At 39.9% G+C, this 20,000-nt stretch overlaps 2 protein-coding genes across 3 annotated transcripts in view; both read left to right on the forward strand.

Moving 5' to 3' along the window:
- The window catches only part of LOC125290931, an 11,282-nt gene extending 10,947 nt beyond the window's left edge, over nucleotides 1–335 (forward strand). For both annotated transcript variants that reach the window (XM_048237379.1, XM_048237380.1), the window contains exon 5: nucleotides 1–335. This exon is cut by the window's left edge and continues 1,116 nt beyond it. The gene's annotated coding sequence lies outside the window, so the exon portion shown is untranslated.
- An 8,004-nt stretch (nucleotides 336–8,339) lies between these two features.
- LOC125285555 overlaps nucleotides 8,340–20,000 on the forward strand; it is a 25,678-nt gene continuing 14,017 nt past the window's right edge. Inside the window, exon 1 of the mRNA XM_048230077.1 lies at nucleotides 8,340–8,576. Coding sequence (XP_048086034.1) covers nucleotides 8,340–8,576 — 237 coding nt within the window. The remainder of the gene's footprint in view (nucleotides 8,577–20,000) is intronic.

Genomic DNA, 20,000 nt, shown 5'->3' on the forward strand with positions numbered 1-20,000 from the left:
CCTCAGTCCATTTTAAACAAGCTCAGGCCCAGATAAGACGGTGGTATTTTCTGTATCATGCCTCAATACAATTTTGCCTGTTGCATGGTTTAAAGTTTTTGAATTGAGTACCAAACTGTGCACGTAGACAATGGTTATCAGAGGTTTTCCTGAGTCCATACAGTGATTTCCTTTACAGAAACAGGTCTGGTTTTGATGCAGTGCCATCTGAGGTCCAAAAGACCACAGCCATCTAATATTGTTTTTCTGAGAAATAAAAGCTAGATATTGTCTACAAATAATGAACAGTCCAGCTGTGGTATAGGTTATGAAATAAATAAAGTTACTTTTGTGTACGTGTTTGCCTATGTGTCCTCCATGTACAGTACCCTCCAGAATTATTGGCACCTTTGGTAATGTTGACTAAAAACAGGCATAAAAACTAATCTTTTGATGATTCATTGTACTCTCACAATGAAAACAACAAGGAAAAATCCACCCTTGAAGGGAAGAAAATGTATTCTGAGAAAAAAGAAAATCTCATAAAGAAATAAATATTTTTAACGAAAACACGTTGCTTACAATTATTGGCACCCCTAGAAAATCTTACATACAAAACCTAGCAGAAGCATTTCCCTATCTAATTTCAACTTTGTTTGAAGTTAATCAGAGTGTCTGTGAACTTTCAGAGGTAGTTCATTACTTTGTCTTTCACTAAGGTATGAAAATAAAGTGACACAGAGGCTAAATCCTCTTGTCATTTTTCAACATCAGAAAGACAAGAAAATATGCTAAATTTAAATAAAAAGAAAGTGTGTTGACATTTGTAAGTCAGTGAATGTGTATATAAACTAGGTACTTTGTTGAAAATGCCTATATTTACAGTTAAAACAATGATTAAAAGGTTCTAATCAACTGGAAATGTAACAAACATGCTTGGTCAAAGACCCATGGTTTTCTCGCCCCCACGTACAGTATGGAGGATGGTAAGATAGGCAAAAAATTCCATAAAGACCACAATTGGAGAGTTATAGACAAAGGTGTCATCTTGGGGTCACCAAGTCCCCCAAACAATCTTCAAAAGTGACCTCACTGATAATAGCTTATTTAGAGGGCATGCTAGGTAAACGCCTGTCCAGTCATTTAATTACCAATGTAAACGGCAGGAGTTACTGAATGGTACAGTGACTTTGTCTGGAAGTGTGGTCTATTGTCAGATGAAAATTGTGCTCTTTGGCTAGGAACACTTTAGGTGTGTTTGGCGTACAAAGAAGAATGAAGAATTTTTTGTTTGGTTTACATGTTTAGTCATTAGGGTGTGTAGGGTTTAAATGTGGTCCGTAGTGCGGTAATTTGGGAGAAATTTGATTTTTGCTCAGGACATTGTGCTCCATAAGGAAGGTTACAATTTGATCACTGAGAATAGTGTTAAACATCTTCCCCAGAGTACTGTTCACACAAATGCCTCTGAAATTGTTATTGTCTAATTTATCTCCACTCTTGTATAGTGTAATAAATCCTTGGCTCCAGATGTCAGGTAAACAGCCCAAACGTAAGGTGAGGTTGAATAGTTTGAGCATTGCTCTTTGCAGCTCAGGCGTGCTGTTTTTAATCATTTCCCCTCTAATATTATCAGGGCCGCGGGATTTTTTATTTTTCAGCTTTTTCATTTTGGATTCAAGTTCAATTTGAGTAATTGGGAAATCAAGTGGATTTTTGGCTGTCCTTGACTGCCTTTTCAAGATATTGTTGTGTGAATGTTTTTTCCAGATTTCTCCATTTTGAATAGGTAGGTTTTGTGGTTTAGATTTATTCAAATTGCTCCACATTTCCCAGAACTAATTGTTCTTAATTGATTCCTCATTTCTATTGAGGGTTTTTCTTAGCAGCCATTTGTAGTGCTTCAGTGTTTCATACTCTTGTCAAATACATGCTCGGGTTGGTGGTGTTTAAGGTTTGAGAGATTTCTGAGTTTTTTCCTGAGTTGTTTACATTCATTATCAAACCATTTTTCTTCTCTTTTGTTATTTGTTTTTCTTTTTGTAATAAGTTTGAATGCCAGCTACATCTGCTGCTTTTAGACATATTTGATTTAACTCATCAGTGGCTTTATTAACACCAGCTTTGCTGATTTCAAATGCTTTTGAATTGTAGCATTCAATGCCTTCTTTTAATTCTGGGGAGTTTAAAGCGTTAACAAAATGTCCTGGGCTGTCATGAGTCCATCTATACCTTTTGTTTAGTTTGAATAGTTTACTGGACTCAATTTTTGGCTGCTTTATGATCTTAAGGAAGATGTTAGTCTGGTTATGGTCTGATAGTGGAGTTTGCTGCCTGACAGTGAATGCTTTCAAGGAGGTGGGGTCCATGTCAGTGATTGCATAGTCAACTACACTAGCTCCAAGAGCTGAACAATACGTGAACCTCCCTAAAGAGTCCCCTCTGATCCTGCCATTAAGAATGTACAGACCTAAGGCTCGACAGAGGTGCACTAGCTCTTTTCCGTTTTTGTTGACAGTATAGTCAAGGCTGTGTCTCATGGGTAAATTAGGTGTGAAGTACAGTTGGCTTTGATCAAAAACATGGTTGTTACCTTGTGGGTCTACATAGTCTATTTCAGACCCGGTTCTGGCATTTAGGTCCCCACACAGCAGCACATTCCCCTGGGCCTGGAAATGGCTGATATCTGTGTAAAGGTTGTCCATGTATTCCTCCTCATAGTAGGGGGATTCTATTGGGGGGACATATATGGCACATAAGTATATGTCATTTACAGATGTACCCGTGCTACTTTGTAGTTTTAGCCAACAGTGTGATTTGCCTAATTGCACTATAGAAATGTGTTTAGTGAGCTTTTCTTTGTACCACACCAAAATTCCACCAGAACTCCTGCCATGACGTATATGACTGTTTTTTAGGGAGGGAATTTCAATTTCATTACAATTTCATTATATCCCTTGGGACACTCCTCTCTCTCTCTCTCTCTCTCTCTCTCTCTTTCACTTCCTCTCTCTCTCTCTCTCTTTCACTCCCTCTCTCTCAATTCAATTCAATTCAATTCAAGAAAGCTTTATTGGCATGAACGTTGCATGAACATTATTGCCAAAGCTCAATTACATCATAAGAGGTAAAGAGGACAAAATAGAAAATAAATACATACTTAACAGAATTGTGGAATTAACATATAAGAGGACATAAAAGTAGACATAGAAGACATAAAAGTAAAACAACAATTCTAATAATAAGAACAAATATACAACATTGTTGGTGGTTGTGGCCTCACTGGCTGTCCCTCAGGTTGTGGCAGGCTGCTACAAATTTTGCAGCCAGAATGACCACATCCTCATTCTCTCCGAGGATGTAAGGCAATTTAGCCTCATTTGTCAAGGTTTGAAACTCAGGGAGGGTTGAATTTAATTTATTGAATAATAATGTCCGTATTTCCTCATATTTTGGGCATTCTGTTAAGAAGTGGAGCTCTGTCTCCACAGCCCCCAAGCTGCAGTGTGAGCACAGCCTCTCCTCTCTGGGCAGCCAGGTCTGCCTGTGTCTGCCTTTTTCTATGGAGAGACTATGCTCACTGAGTCTGTACATAGTCATGGTTTTCCTGAGTTTTGGGTCTTTTAGTGTACTCAGGTAAGTAGCTGTTGTGTATTTCCCTTTTTAGGGCCAAATAACATTGTAATTTAGGTTGTGTTTTAGTAACTTCTTTCCAATAGGTGATGTAATTTTCCTTTTCATTGTTTGTAATTTGGTTGGGTCTAATTGTTCTTGCTACTGTAACATTGTCCCGGGCCTCAGTGATGTGGGATGGTGTGAGGTCAGTCTCAGGACAAGTTGGCTAAGTGGGCTCCTTCCTATGTTTTGCTCTTGGCTTTAAAGTGCTAGATGGTGGAGTGAGTCGGGGTTGCTCATTTTAATGTGTTGCCAGAATTTGAGGGCTCTTTTTGAATATTGATGATACTTGGTATTGCCCTAATTCTGCCCTGCATGCATTGTTATGTCTTCCTCTGTACCCGGGAGGATACTTTTGCAGAACTCTGCATGCAGGGCTTCGATAGTGTTTATCCCAGGTTGAAATTCATGTCCCAAAACCCCATGCCTCAGAGCCATATAGTGCAATTGGTTCGATCACAGTTTTAAAAAGTTTAATCCAAATTCTAATTGGTAGCTCAAATCTAATTGATCTTTTAATGGCATAAATGGCATTTTCTTTGAGTTCCTTCACAGCCAAGCCGAAGTGTCCCGTTGAAGTCAGAGTTATGCCTAGATAGGTGTAGTTATTTGTCTGGTCAGTTGTCCTGTTGTCTATTTTAAAATTGTTGGTGTTTCCCTGCAGCTTGGAAGGTTTTTGTGGTGCTGCAAGCCCTCTTTTGTTGGTGATATCAAAACCAAGTCGTCTGCGAAAAACAAGCACTTGACCTCAGTGTTCTGCAGCATGAGTCCTGAACCTGCAGAGTTCTGCAATGTGTTTGCCAATTTGTCTATATAGACGTTAAACAGTGTAGGGCTTAAACTACAGCCCTGTCGTACTCCCCTCCTTTGGTGAAAGAAATCAGTCAATCTCTCTCTCTCTCTCTCTCTCACTTTCTCTTCATTCCCTCCTCTCACTCTCACTCTCACTCTCACTCTCACTCTCACTCTCACTCTCTCTCTCTGTCTCTGTCTCTTTCTCACACACACACACACACACACACATTGTCTGTGAGGTGTTCTGGTTGAATGTGCAATGAAGCATTCAAAGCAAATCTTGCACACTCATGAGGACACACACACACACACACACACACACACACACACACACACACACACACACACACACACACACACACATACACACACACAGGAGTTGTGAGTCCATGTGTAATTGCTGGTTCATTTATGGTGGTACATGGCGAGGGCTCATTATGTTCACTCAGGAGCAGTCTGGTTAAAGTTTTACTCCCTCTGCCTAATGTGCTCATCCATCGCTCTCTCTCTCTCTCTCCCTTTCTCTCTCTCTCCCTCTCCGCTCTCAGCTTCCTCCTCTCTTTTTTGCTCTCTCTCTCTCTCTCTCTCTCTCACGCTCTCCTTTTCTCACTCTCTCTCTCTCCCTTACTCTCTCTCTCTCTCACGCTCTCCTATTCTCTCTCTCTCACTCTCTCTCTCTCTCTCCCTTACTCTCCTTCTCTCTCGCTCTCCTTCTCTCTCTCTCTTACACACACACACACACACACACACACACACACACACTTTCTCTGTCTGAGTGGAAATGCGCTCATTCTGTCTCAGTCATGCCTTGGACACACAGGCCTCCTGTTTTGCTCATGTTCCTGTTGTGGATGCTGGACCTCACCACCTCTAAAGGTACGAGCAGAACACACACCTACAAACACACACACACACTTCTAAACACACACACACACATTCACACGTGACTTTCCTTTAAGACGTATATGCTCTATAGACGATAATGTAGAAGTCTGAATGTTTAATCTTTAATAGATATCATCTTCTGCGGCCCCACATCTCACTCCATCTTCTTTTTTTTTCTCTCAAGAAGACACTCTAATGTCTTTCTTCTCTTTCGTTATCTGTTCATCTTATTTTTCATCTTGTTTGTGTCTCTGTGCCTCATGCAAAACTCAGATGTAATAAGTACTACAGATGTAATAAGTACTACTACTAAACTAATAAGTGAACTACTATCACGTCTTCTAATTTATACTCTTACCACACGAGTGTCACATCAGGTCTAATTTATACTCTTACCACACGAGTGTCACATCAGGTCTAATTTATACTCTTACCACACGAGTGTCACATCACATATTCTAATTTATACTCTTACCACACGGTTGTGGCAGCTGGTCTCCAACAGGCCCTGTGTGCTCTGTGCAGGTTAGCCATTTTGTCTCTTTGCCTCTTATTAGGATTGAAACTGAGTGAAAACCAACTAGAGTTAAAGAAGATGCTTGTCTTTGTATAAGTGCCACCTCGATTAAAATCAAGGGCGTCTACATGAAGGCATTTTAAAAGTTTGTTAAATGCATCACTGTCTACTATGACCAGACGTCTTGTAGACCTCTAGTCTGTCGTCTTCAAGGGTATGAATTCACTACGATTCCAATTTACAAACTCTGGCATTTGTGTGTGTGCTACTTCACTTCACTTCACTTCACTTCACTTCACTTCACTTCCCTTCACTTTTACTTTTACTTCACTCTACTCTACTCTGCTCTACTCTACTCTACTCTGCTCTACTCTACTCTACTCATCTCTTCTCATCTCTACTCTCATCTCTACTCTACTCTACTCTACTCATCTCTTCTCATCTCTACTCATCTCTACTCTACTCCATCTCTACTCTACTCTACTCTGCTCTACTCTACTCATCTCTACTCTCATCTCTACTCTATTCTACTCATCTCTACTCATCTCTACTCTACTCTACTCTACTCATCTCTTCTCATCTCTACTCATCTCTACTCTACTCATCTCTACTCTACTCTGCTCTACTCATCTCTACTCATCTCTACTCTACTCATCTACTCTACTCTACTCTACTCTACTCATCTCTACTCTACTCTGCTCTACTCTACTCCATCTCTACTCTACTCATCTACTCTACTCATCTCTACTCTACTCATCTCTACTCTACTCTGCTCTACTCTACTCTACTCATCTCACTCTACTCCATCTCTACTCTACTCATCTCTCTACTCTACTCTGCTCTACTCTACTCATCTCTACTCTACTCATCTCTTCTCATCTCTACTCTACTCTATTCTACTCATCTCTACTCTACTCTACTCATCTCTTCTCATCTCTACTCTACTCTACTCTACTCATCTCTACTCTACTCCATCTCTACTCTACTCTACTCTACTCTACTCTATTCTACTCATCTCTACTCATCTCTACTCATCTCTACTCTACTCATCTCTACTCTACTCCTTTCTACTCATCTCTACTCTACTCATCTCTACTCTACTCCATCTCTACTCTACTCTACTCATCTCTCTACTCATCTCTACTCTACTCATCTCTACTCTACTCATCTCTACTCTACTCTACTCATCTCTACTCATCTCTACTCTACTCATCTCTACTCTACTCATCTCTACTCATCTCTACTCTACTCTACTCATCTCTACTCATCTCTACTCATCTCTACTCTACTCATCTCTACTCTACTCATCTACTCTACTCATCTCTACTCATCTCTACTCTACTCATCTCTACTCATCTCTACTCATCTCTACTCTACTCATCTCTACTCTACTCCATCTCTACTCTACTCCATCTCTACTCTACTCTATTCATCTCTACTCTATTCTACTCATCTCTACTCTACTCCATCTCTACTCTACTCCATCTCTACTCTACTCATCTCTACTCTACTCATCTCTTCTCATCTCTACTCTACTCCATCTCTACTCTACTCTATTCATCTCTACTCTACTCCATCTCTACTCTACTCCATCTCTACTCTACTCATCTCTCTACTCTACTCTACTCTACTCTATTCTACTCTATTCTATTCTACTCTACTCTACTCTATTCATCTCTACTCTATTCTACTCATCTCTACTCTGCTCATTTCTACTCTACTCTACTCTACTCTATTCTACTCTACTTTACTTTAGTCTACTCTTTACTTAGAGATATTAAAGCTATATCAGAAAGATAGATAAATAGCCGTAAGATTCACACTAAAAGAAAATAGAAAAAACATATAGAATTTACAGACTCCTTACATCTGCATCTACAGTGCCTGCTTTAGGTCCAGGGAAAACAATCCCCTATCAATCTCATACTATTCTGATGTAGTCATCGTGAAATTCATCTGGCACATATTGGCACATTTATGTGTCTGGAACAAGTCAGTCAGGACTACTTAGTGAGTGAGTGTGGGAAGTGTGTGTGTGTGTGTGTGTGTGTGTGTGTGTGTGTGTGTGTGTGTGTGTGTGAGGGGGTGGCCATGTAGTTCTTTGTTCCTTCTCTAAAGGGCAGTCAGGTCATGGTTGGGTGAGAAATGTGTGTGTGTGTGTGTGTGTGTGTGTGTCTGCAGACAGGTCATGGTTGGGTGAATGGACACAGGTGCAGGAGGTGGGGGTGTTGTAGGAAAGTGCATTATTAGTCTTAGGTTAGAGCCTTCGGTGTGAAGTAAAGGAAACTGACACACACACACACACACACGGACATCAAACACACACACACACACACACACACATCAACATCGAACCTCCCACTCTCGTAGCTTTATTCTATAATGTATATATTCTATAATGTATATATTCTATAATGTATTCTATAATGTATATATTCTATAATGTATATATTCTATAATGTATTCTATAATGTGTATATGTATACATATGAACATTGACCCTGGCTCTGCTGCAGACGTCCTGTCCCGGCCCAGAGACGCGGAGGTGGTGTGTGCGTTCCAGGAGGACTGTGTGTTGCCGTGCAGGTTCCTGCAGGGGGGCATGGTCATCCACTGGTACAAGCAGCAGATCCCGGTGCACAGCTACTACTACCACAAGGACCAGCTGCGGCTACAAAACAAGCACTTCAGCGGACGCACGCACCTCTTCAACGCACACGCTAACGTAACGCGGCACCTTCATGTCTGAGGGTCAAGGTGGGGGAGGCACACGCATCGCGTGCACACACACACATGCACATACACACACACACACACATACATACACGTACACACACACACATACACACAGATAGCCTACACACTCATGCACTGGAACACACATGTACTCGCAGACATATACACTAATATCCACACAGACATATATATACACACACACACACACACAGACACATACACTCATACCCACACAGACACACACACACACACACACACACAGACACATTTATACACACAACCACACAGAATCATATATACACTCATACCCACACAGACACATATATTCACTCATACACACTCATACACACATGTACACTCATACCCACACCCACACAGACACATATACACACACACACACACACACACACATACACTCATACCCACACAGACACACACACACACACACACACACACAGACACACATATACACTCATACACACACAGATACACATATACACTCATACACATATACACACACACACACACACAGACACATATATACACTCATACCCCCCACACACACACATATATACACTCATACCCACACACACACACACACACACATATACACTCATACCCACACAGACACATACTGTATATACACTCATACACACAGAGATACACATATACACTCATACACACACACACACACACACACACACACACACACACACACACACACACACACACATATATACACTCATACACACATACACACACACACATATATATACACTCATACCCACACAGACACACACACACACACAGACACATATATACACTCATACCCACTCATACACACATGTACACTCATACCCAATCATACACACATACACTCATACACATATATACACTCATACACACACAGATGCATTAATACACTCACAACTACCATCCTTGTGAAGATATTTGACAATCCTGCCCAATGCCATTTCCTGCCCAATGCTTTTTTGTATCTCTGATTCCGTGGACCTTAGCACTACTTAGTCTTGCTGATCCTATGACTAGAACTGACACTTGGCTGTTTAAAAACAGCCCTCACTGATGCACTTCTTGTTATTGTACTCTACCCTAATTACCAAGCAACTCTAATGCCTTCACTTCACCACCAGAAGTGTGCAAAGCTCCACTACACACCAGCAGCTCATTTGAAGTGTGTGTTGCTACACTACACACCAGCAGCTCATTTAAAGTGTGTGTTGTTACACTACACTACACACCAGAAGCTCATTTGAAGTGTGTGTTGCTACAATACACACCAGCAGCTCATTTGAAGTGTGTGTTGCTGTAATACACACCAGCAGCTCATTTGAAGTGTGTGTTGTTCCCATAGACTGTAAAAAATATGGACAAAGCGTCTGTGACGTCACCCATAGATTTTCTGAAGAACGGTTATGAAGCCGTTTATAGAGCTGGTAAGTCCCGCCCTTTCCGCTGGACCTCTAGATTGAAAAATCGTCAATGCAAGTGAATGTGAGAAAATAATTATTTTCTGGTCCCGTTTGATTTGTGCCATGAATGTGAACATATGTCGTCACAGAAGCTGCCACTGCTCAACAATTACTTGTGCCCCATCTGGTAGGATTTCAAACTGTTCCAGATCTGTAAACAGAAATATTGGCATATGTCACATATTTGAACTTACTGCTTACTGCAAACTATGAACAAGTCCTCACAAATTAAGCTAAAAAAATATTTTTTTATGTGGCAATCATAGATTGTGGAGGCAATATACGACAACAACGAAGTAAGATTTGCAGACTCACTCCCAATATTTATAATGAGCAACAAACTCACAGAACACTTAGCTGAATGGGGACAGGACACGCGTATTCAACTATTGCACATGCCCTGTTTAAGCGGGCAATAAGCAAAAACAAATGTGGTGTATTTAAAGTAATGTAGAATAACTATTTCTTGTATTTATGTGTTTTCAGTGAAACAGTGTAAGCTCATATCTACACCCTATCAAGGTAGTTATTAACAGTTAGGCCAAGGTCCAGTCAAACAGTAGCCAGCCACTGGTGCTATATTGTTTAATTATGCAATCTGTATCCAACCAAAACCTGCTGATTTGAAGGCATAATACAACTACTTTCCGTGTGTGACTTATCAAAAGATGCTAATGATAATTATTTTGATAGTTATGGCACAGATGTGCCCTGGACTGCTCACAATAAAGCCACTCTAAATGTCTGAAATGCATTCATGTTTGTTCAGTATATGGTAACGATGTCTGGAATATGGAATATACAACCAGTAGGTTGCTCCATTTAAATGTATGAAAAATGTCAAAGTACCATGGAATTGGTGCTGAAGTGATGCTTCTGAGTGTCAACTGCACAGACGAGAAGTGAAGTTAGGAGTCCAGAGCCCTCTCCAGCACCCAGCCTGTCTGGATTACCTACTAGTAGGGGGGCCTATGTGTCTAATTTGGGGGCTTGTGGGATTCGCATGTTAATTTTTGGAGAGTATTATTTTTGAAGGTTTTGAATGACCCAAATCAAAGGTCAAATTCAGAAAAGGTCAAATTTGGTGTTTTGTCCATAAACCTCACATTGCTGGAATTATAGCATAGGGTTTGGTGCCAAAAAAGCAAGATATTCTACAAGGTAGTGTGCAAAAGTGGACCACATAAACAATACAACATTATAAAACATTTTTTCAGAGCACACTGATTCTTGAGATAAGGGACAAAACATGTCCCCCATCAAAATGTTGCAATTTCCCTTAAAAAACAATAAATTGTTTCATTGAAAAAGGCTTTAAAAGTTGGATATGAAAGACTTGTGTATGTTTAGACTCTTAGTTTTGGCTATAATTATATTATTTCATAGTAATTTCATAAAATACCGGCACTGTACTCTGAAAGCCCATGCGAATGAACTCGTCCTCCGTAGAGGTTACAGTATCAAACTGCAAAAATAAAGTGTTTTAAAATGCCCAAAATGCCCAAATATGATTATGAGGTTAATTGGATGGCTTAATAAAATATCACAAAATACTTAAAGTGAACATTGCATTATTTTATACATTAACAACAAACTTTCTACTTTCAAAATCTGTCCTCAATTCATGTCAACTCCGTCAGATATTTTTCAAATTCGAAATAAATCAGGCATATTTTGGTCAGTAGTCTCATAAGTGTTTTAAAAAAAATAAATATTCAGCAAACAAGTTTAAATCCCTGTGGTCACAGCTTTTATGTGTCAACACTGTCTTCAAAGTAGAGCTGAATTCAATCAAGAAGTTTGAAATAAAAGTTGGTATTTTGTTGACATTTAAGCTGACGGAGTGGAAAAGTGCTCCCAAATACTCATTAAGTAATGTATAACAACTACATAACATGATAATATGATCTAAGTATGCATGTTGATTGACTTAAAACATCTTAATATACCCAAATGCCAAATAACTTATAATAATAACTCATAAAAAGTATTGTTTTTATCTACTCTAGGCAGACAGGAGCAAAAACAAAGAAACAGTACCAGAGAAAAGGGAGAGAAAGAATTAACAGTGACCCAGAAAGCAGACGAGACAGTTAGACAGTAAACAGCAGTTAGAAAAGGAGAGACAGAGATGGAAGGACAGGGTCCAAAATAAAAAAGTAAAACAAGTAGGAGAATTAGGACCCAGAGCAAAAAGGCACCGCAGAAAGTATTGGAGGAAACCAAAGAAAAGGTCCAGAGCTATGCAGAATAGATGGCTAAATGAAATAGACACCCCACCAGAATGTCCTCTGGACCAGGCTGTTGAGGAGCCTACTCAACCCAGTGTGCCCTTGCAGCTGAGAGACAGAGGAGAAAAAACAGGAAAAAACATGCAAGGGAGATAAAAGCATTAAAAGAAAAGGTTAAGAAATTAACAAAAGAGCAACACAAACTTAGAAAGCAGGAATGGCGGAAAAGGAAGGCTCAAATAAAAAAGTCAAATGTCAAACTAAAAGATAAAATGATTGAAGATTCTCCATGAACAGAAACAGAGAGGATGATAACGGGAAGCCAACATCAGAAATCCAACATTAGGAGATATCTTCTTTTCCACAAGAGCTGAGAAGGAATTATACAACTCATGTGGCACAGAAACGAGCCGTTGAAAAATCAGGTCACTGATGGCATTACACTGCAAAAACTGTGTATCTAATAAAATCTAACCAAGATTATTAATCTTATATCAAGATAAAAAAACTAGTTTGTATTGTTTTCAGTATAAAGAGACTTACCTAGCACTTTTTCATGAAATCATTTGACTTAATTTAAGAAATGTTTGACTTATTTTAAGACATCTCATCCTGAAAATAAGCAATTTTTTCTTCCAGTGCGTTAAGCAAATTTGTCCTAAAAGCAAGCCAATTTGTCTGCCAGTGCGTTAAGTAAATGTGTCTCGATAAGACTCCTTAAAATAAGTCAGTCTTCTTAAATTAAGTCAAAATGATCTTTCAAGAGAGCGCTAGGTAAGTCTTTTCATACTAGAAACAATACCAAATAGATTGTTTGATCTTATTATACGATTAATAGCACTTGGTTAGATTTCATTTTTTGCAGTGTATCAGGCAAGGTTCTAAAGAAGTATTGGCTTCTTCATAGGCTTCGCCAGTTTGGTGTTAGGTACAGACAACTATCATGCAACTATCTTGCAGTGAGCCATTGGATTGCCAATGCTTTCCCCCAGCTACTCTTGTAAGAGACTGCTCAGAGGAGCAGCAGACTGATGCAAGGGCCAGGAAGAGCCGTCCATTGGCCATGTTGATGCAGGAGATGGAAGACGAGTTGGGAGAGCAGGGGATTCGGTTGATGAAATGTAAGATTTGGTGGATGAAATGCAAGATTTGGTGGATGAAATGGAAGAGGAGCCATTGAAAGATCCTGGGGTTGCTACTGTTGATATAATTATCAACAGTATTGAGACAGGGGATTGGCTGGCAGTGGTGATCACTGGTGGTTAGGAAAGTCCATTGATGTAGATATAGAACACCAAGATGTGAAAGTTAAGTTTTTGCATCCTTGTGATCCTACTGCCAATTTTCACCCTAAATATGGGAGGAGGGTAGCCTAGAAATCTAGACGTACCCTAGCAGCAGCAAATGTAATTTGCAGCCAGGGTAGTCTAGCAACTCTCTGTTGGCTTGTGAGCTGGAAAAATCAAACTTCGATCAGGCCAATCATATCGCGTGTAGAGTCGGTGGGCGGGCTTAACATAATGATGACAGAGTTCCGATGGTTCCACGTGAATTTTTTGCTACTTGAAAACAAAGAAGATGGATGCTGTTGCTGGAAAACAGCGGTCTTTGAATCGCGACTGGAGTTAAGTTTTTTTTTTTTAAGTTGGAAAAAGTTTGATCAACTAGCCAACTAGCTCCACTGGTGGGAAAGCGCATGGGACTCATGAGATGTAGGCAGTGTTGGAAAGGATGCTTTCAAAAAGTATTCTGTTACAGAATACAATACATGCCCAAATATGTATTTTGTAACGCATTCAATCTGAGTAACGTATTCTGAATACTTGGATTACTTCCGCATTAAATTGCAATGCAGCCATCAAATCCTGCTTACTAAGCAGGCCTATTCTGGTGTGTTCTTCTGTTCCAAATGGCTGAAGTGTTAGGCCCATAGGAGAATGTAAAGTCAACTAAGCTACCTGATACAACTATAAAATAGCAAGGTGACCAGTAAAACTACAGCAGGCGACTAGGCTAGGAGGAGGGATGTCTGTTTCTGTCCAGTGAAAGATTTTGAAACTGACAGGGACAGCTTGTCCCCTCCAAGCAAGCCAGACCAGGGAGCTCTATGACATAGCCCCTGATGTTATGGACTTCATAGAGTGTAGGCATGTTTAACACCTCTTGTCCAATGCCCAAGTCTCACAGGTTAGACAAACTATTATATATAAATATCTAATACTTGGCTCTACACCGAAGGCAGTAATGATTTACCTACTTGCTGAGAGAAATTGGAGCAAAACATAGAACTTACTTGCCTGAGGTCCTGTAGAAACTCTTTGTTTGAACTTACTTGCCTGAGGTCCTGTAGAAACTCTTTGTTTGAAGTTTGATACCTTTTCCCTTGATACTGCCATGTCAAAACTAGGTAAATATCTTTAATCAGTTTGATTCTCGATTAGTTTGTCAACACCGTCAATTGCGTGTCAACACCGTCAGTTGTGTGTCAACCCTGTAAGATGGAGGTTTTTCATTTTTTTTAAAAATGTATGTTTCTTTTGTTCAATTGAGTGTGTTCATACATTAAAACACCAACTTATCTACATGCATCAGTGTCTTGTGTGCACAAAACCACTGATTGTATATATTAAAAATTTAAAAATAGTAAACTAAATTAAGGTAATTTAAAATGGCTTATTCCAAAACAATGTAAAATGATATTAAAAGTGTATACAATGCAATTTATCACTAAACCTTGCTAAGGCACACCATTTCTACACACTTAAAGACTTTACAGTGTTGTTGAATTGATCAAACACACAAAAAAACACATTTTCATGTGTCCGACGGAGTTGAAAAATGACAAGTTACTAAGACAGTAAATGTCAATTTTTATAAAAAGTGGTTAATAAAAAACCTGTTCCTTTTCAGGCATGATAGATGAGATCTATGTTTATGATGATATCCCATTCAAATTAATGTAGTATCGATTTTTTGTTTGTCACTTTTCAAAAGTACTTTTGTCCCTTATCTCAAGAATTAGTGAGCACAAAGTGCAGAGATCTCTGTTAAATCAAGTTTAATAGACTTTTACATAGTACCAGCTGAAGTCTGTAAGGCCTTCCGAAGCCTATGGAAGTGTGAAGAAAAGAAAGGGTAAAGGATCAGATAGACAAACAGACAGGTGTGTGTGTGTGTGTGTGTGTGTGTGTGTGTGTGTAAGAGAGAGAAAGAGAAAGAGAGACACTACCAGCCTGGACGGATTATGAACTTTCAGCCCCCTGGGCCCAGATGTATTAAGGGCTCCCCACTAATTGTTGCGGGGGACATTTTTTACATTTTTTTGATGTGATTTCCTGTATTCTGGTGCATTTTGGGGATGGCCAATACTTTATTTCAATCAGATTCATAGCCTATGTGTTGATATGATGTGTTGATATTGAGGCAATGATTCCATGCAATGGCTTGGGCCCTCTGAATCCTTGGGCCTCTGGGTTTGTGCCCGGTAGGCCCGTGCAGTAATCCATCCCTGACTACCAGTGGCTGTTGATAGCTGGCAGTGATAGAATTTATAATATCGAATAACTTGAAGCACATAGTGCTCTGTTCTTCATGGTTGGTGATATTAGTGACCTTCTAGCCTTCTATATTTGAGCAAGCACATTTTCATAGTTCATGGTGGCACAGTCTAGTTTCTGAGGTGTGTCTTTCTGTTAGTCAGGTGATGGCACACATATTCTAAAAGAAACAGATTTTGGGCTATGTATCCAGTGGCAGATATGTGTGGACTGGTGAATGACCCATCACTAGAGACATATGCCAAATTTCTTGTTTTTGTCCATGAGAGAGTATGGAGATGGGTATCACAGATCAGCCAACAATTACATTGTTACAGTGCAGTTATTTTACAACAGAACAAAGCAGTTTGGCAACTGGAACTGCTACAAATCCACCTGTAACAGTGAGCATCTGCAGCATGCTAAGATTCGCTACTAGAAATCATGTGAAGCAGGCAGGACTCAGTGTCTTCAGAAAAGACGCGGTAGACCATCTTCTGAACCTGCAGCAACACCTGCAACTGCATCAAGTCCATCTAGAGCAGCGGTCCCCAATCACCGGGTCGTGGCCCGGGACATTCCTAACCGGGCCGTAGCCTACGACAAGAGTTTTAAAAAAATGCATGCAAACTAAATAAACTCAATTTAATTCGCAATAATGTCACATTCGCAATAATACCCACTGACGATGGTGAGCCAGATACCTCAAAGAAAAAGAAGGGGTCATTCAATACGAAATATGACGAGTCATATTTAAAATATGGTTTCGCAGAGACCGGGACTCGCATGCACCAAGTCCTTTATGTGTGGTATTTGGCAATAAGTTGTCAAACGAAGCAATGAAACCATCAAAGCTAATTCGACATCTAGAGTCCAAGCATCCTACACTTAAAGACAAACCCCTTGAGTTCTTTGAGCGTAAGAAACGCGAGCAAGAAGGACAAAAAACTAGTGCGTAAAGCAACCACATCGGTGAACGTGGCTGCGCTAAAAGCCTCATAGTGGCTAGTCGGATTGCTAAATCTAAGAAGCCCTTTACTATTGGGGAAGAGTTAATTCTGCCTGCTGCTAGACATGTGCAATGAACTCCTTGGGGAGGCTGCAGGTTAAAAAAATAGCTCAGGTACCGCTTTCTGCAAGGACTGTCCATAGGGGAATTGATGATATGTCAGAGGATATTGAGGCACAGTTGTTACAGAGGGTGAATGGGTCACCGTGGCACGCTATCCAAGTTAGTTGGTTGCAGGTCACTGGCCAAAGTGTTTGAGTTGCGAGAGCCGCTGCAGAGATTTCTTACAGAAAAAAAGTCACCATTAGCTGCATATTTTAGTTATGAGGGCTGGGTGTCAAAACTCGCTTACCTGTGTGACATATTCGGGTTGCTTAATGACCTCAACCTGTCACTGCAGGGGAGAATGACGACTGTCTTTAAACTGGCAGATAAAGTCGCTGCATTTAAAGCCAAGCTTGATTTGTGGGTACGACGAGTGGACCGGGGTGTATTTGATATGTTCCAAACAGTAGTGGGGGTTTTGGGAGAGACTGAGGCAGGGCCCTTTCTCTCGCAGCTGGTGCGCGATCACCTTGTTGCGCTTTCAAATGAGTTTGAGCGTTACTTCCCATCTTCTAAAGATCCACGGCAAACCAATGAGTGGGTCCGCAATATCGCGAATAGTCCTAACTTGTCAGCGCAGGAGGAAGAACAGTTGATCGAAATTGCAAATGACGGTGGTCTTAAGAGTGTGTAGGCTATGTGGAAACCTCTCTGGCGGGTTTTTGGATGAAAACCAAAGCAGAATATCCCGAGATAGCCGTAAAAGCGCTGAAAACGTTGCTACCATTTCCCACCACGTATCTATGCGAGGCCAGGTTTTCGGCAATGACTGCAACTAAGACCAAATTGCGCAATCGACTGGACATTTCAAACACACTGAGGGTGTCACTGTCTTCCATCACCCCCAGATGGAACCTTCTTGTTGCAGGGAAACAAGCACAGGGCTCCCACTGATTATATTCGTAATGCACGTTTAGTTCCCATGTTTTGTTACCATATTTTGTTAAGCATGTTCACACATGATAGATAGCTTCAAGTTGTTCAATTTTCATAGTTCATATTGTTCAATTTTCACTTCTTCAAGTTCACATTTTTCACATTTTTAAGAGTTTGTTACCTTCACTGTTCATACATAGTGTGAACTAGTGTGAACCCCCCCCGGTCCGTGGAAAAAAAAATGGGAATCAAACCGGTCCATGGAACATAAAAGGTTGGGGACCCCTGATCTAGAGGGACACTTGTTCAGCATAGATAAGTGCTTCTTCTGTCAGAAGCAGACAAAAGAGCGTCTTCATGAGGTGTCCTCTTTCAATGCAGGCAACCAACCAAGAACTATAAGTAATATTTTGAAGTCAATGACTTTTAACAGGTAGCCAGTGTAAAGATGCTAGGATGGGGGGAAATATGTTCATATTTTGTGTGTGTGTGAGCAGCTGCATTTTGTAAGCTGTAAGCTCTTTAGACAGGTATTATGACAGCCAGCATAATAGCATTGCAATAGCATTGCAATACTCTATCCTTGAGATGACAAAACATTAATTTCTCGGCATCTGGTAAGGATAAGGACTTCCTTATCTTTGAAATGTTCCTTAAATGGTAAAATTAAGTTTTGGTGATCTGTTTTATGTGATTACTTAGTGCTAGGTCCTGGTCAATTATAACTCTTAGGTTTTTAACACTTGTGGATGAGGTCAGTGGAAGATCACTATATGTAGCCTGTGATGTGGATAGGATATCCCTCATCTTTTTAGAACCTAAAACCATGATTTTCTGTTTTATCTGAGTTCAAAAGCAGGAAATTATTCGTCATCCATGTCTTTATATCTCTTATACATGTGTCAAGTTTGGCTAACGGTGTTAATTCATCAGGTTTTATGGAGAGGTAGTTATGTATCATCTGCTAAACAACAGGGTCCTCAGTACTGAGCCTTGAGGCACTCCACATTTTACCATAATCTGGGTAGATGGTTTATTATGGACCTGTACAAATTGTTGACGGTTAGGAAGGTATGATCTAAACCAGGGTTTTTTCGACCTTTTTTGTTCCACGGCACACTTTTGACCCTTAAAATGTCCCACGGCACACTAACACACTAATCCTGTGTGAGGAAAAAATAAACATACCATAGCCTAAAAAAATTCAAATAATACACAGATATGGCCTTTTATGGCTTCTATGCAAGACCTGCTCAATATAACAAGCGCCCTCTGATTCATTTAGGTGATATCTAATTTAATTGTTGTTTTGAACTGGATATGTGATGATTCTGTGAATACTGGATATGGGGCCCCCATTGTACAATGCCTGCATACCACAAATAGTGCAATCATGCAATCAATAAGAGCATGGTTATAAATTATTTGATGCAACAGTTGCTTTTCTGGACCAGTGAGTGACATTAGGGTAATTTTCTGCGGCACACCTGATGATCTCTTACGGCACACTAGTGTTTGAAAAACACTGATCTAAACCAAGCGAGTGCTGAGTCTTTGATGCCTATCAAATTTTCAAGCCTAAGTAGTATGTCATTGTCTATGGTGTCAAAGGCAGCGCTGAGGTCCAGGAGGACCAGTATCGATACAAGGCTAGGTTTTTTGAGGGAGGGCTTAATAACAGATGTCTTAAACGACTGTGGTACATGTCCTGATAGCATTGAATTATTTATAATCTAGAGCAAAACATTATCCAGGAAGGGGAGAGCAGTCTTAAGAAGGTGAGTAGGAATAAGGTTTAGTAGACTAGTTGTAGATTTTGATGAGGAAATTGTGGAGGTGAGATCTAATATGTTGTGTATGTAAATGAATTAAATGTTGTTTGAGCTCTCATCTGTGATTCTGTGATTTTGCTATCTTTCAGCAATGGAGTATGTGTATTTGGTGAAACTGATTGGTTATTGATCTTATCTCTAATTGTTTGACATACAATCATAATACTGACATACAATCATACTGTTAAAAATAAGAAAATAACTGTTTTGTGAACTTTATTCAACATATCCAGTGATTTAGGCCAAATGTATGGTGTTAATTATAGTGAAATATAAAAATTCACAAAAATAGGGTTAAAACAGGTAAAAAAAAAATGGAGACATATTTTTT

Source organism: Alosa alosa, chromosome 2 (genome assembly GCF_017589495.1).
Source record: "Alosa alosa isolate M-15738 ecotype Scorff River chromosome 2, AALO_Geno_1.1, whole genome shotgun sequence".
NCBI lineage: Eukaryota > Metazoa > Chordata > Actinopteri > Clupeiformes > Clupeidae > Alosa > Alosa alosa.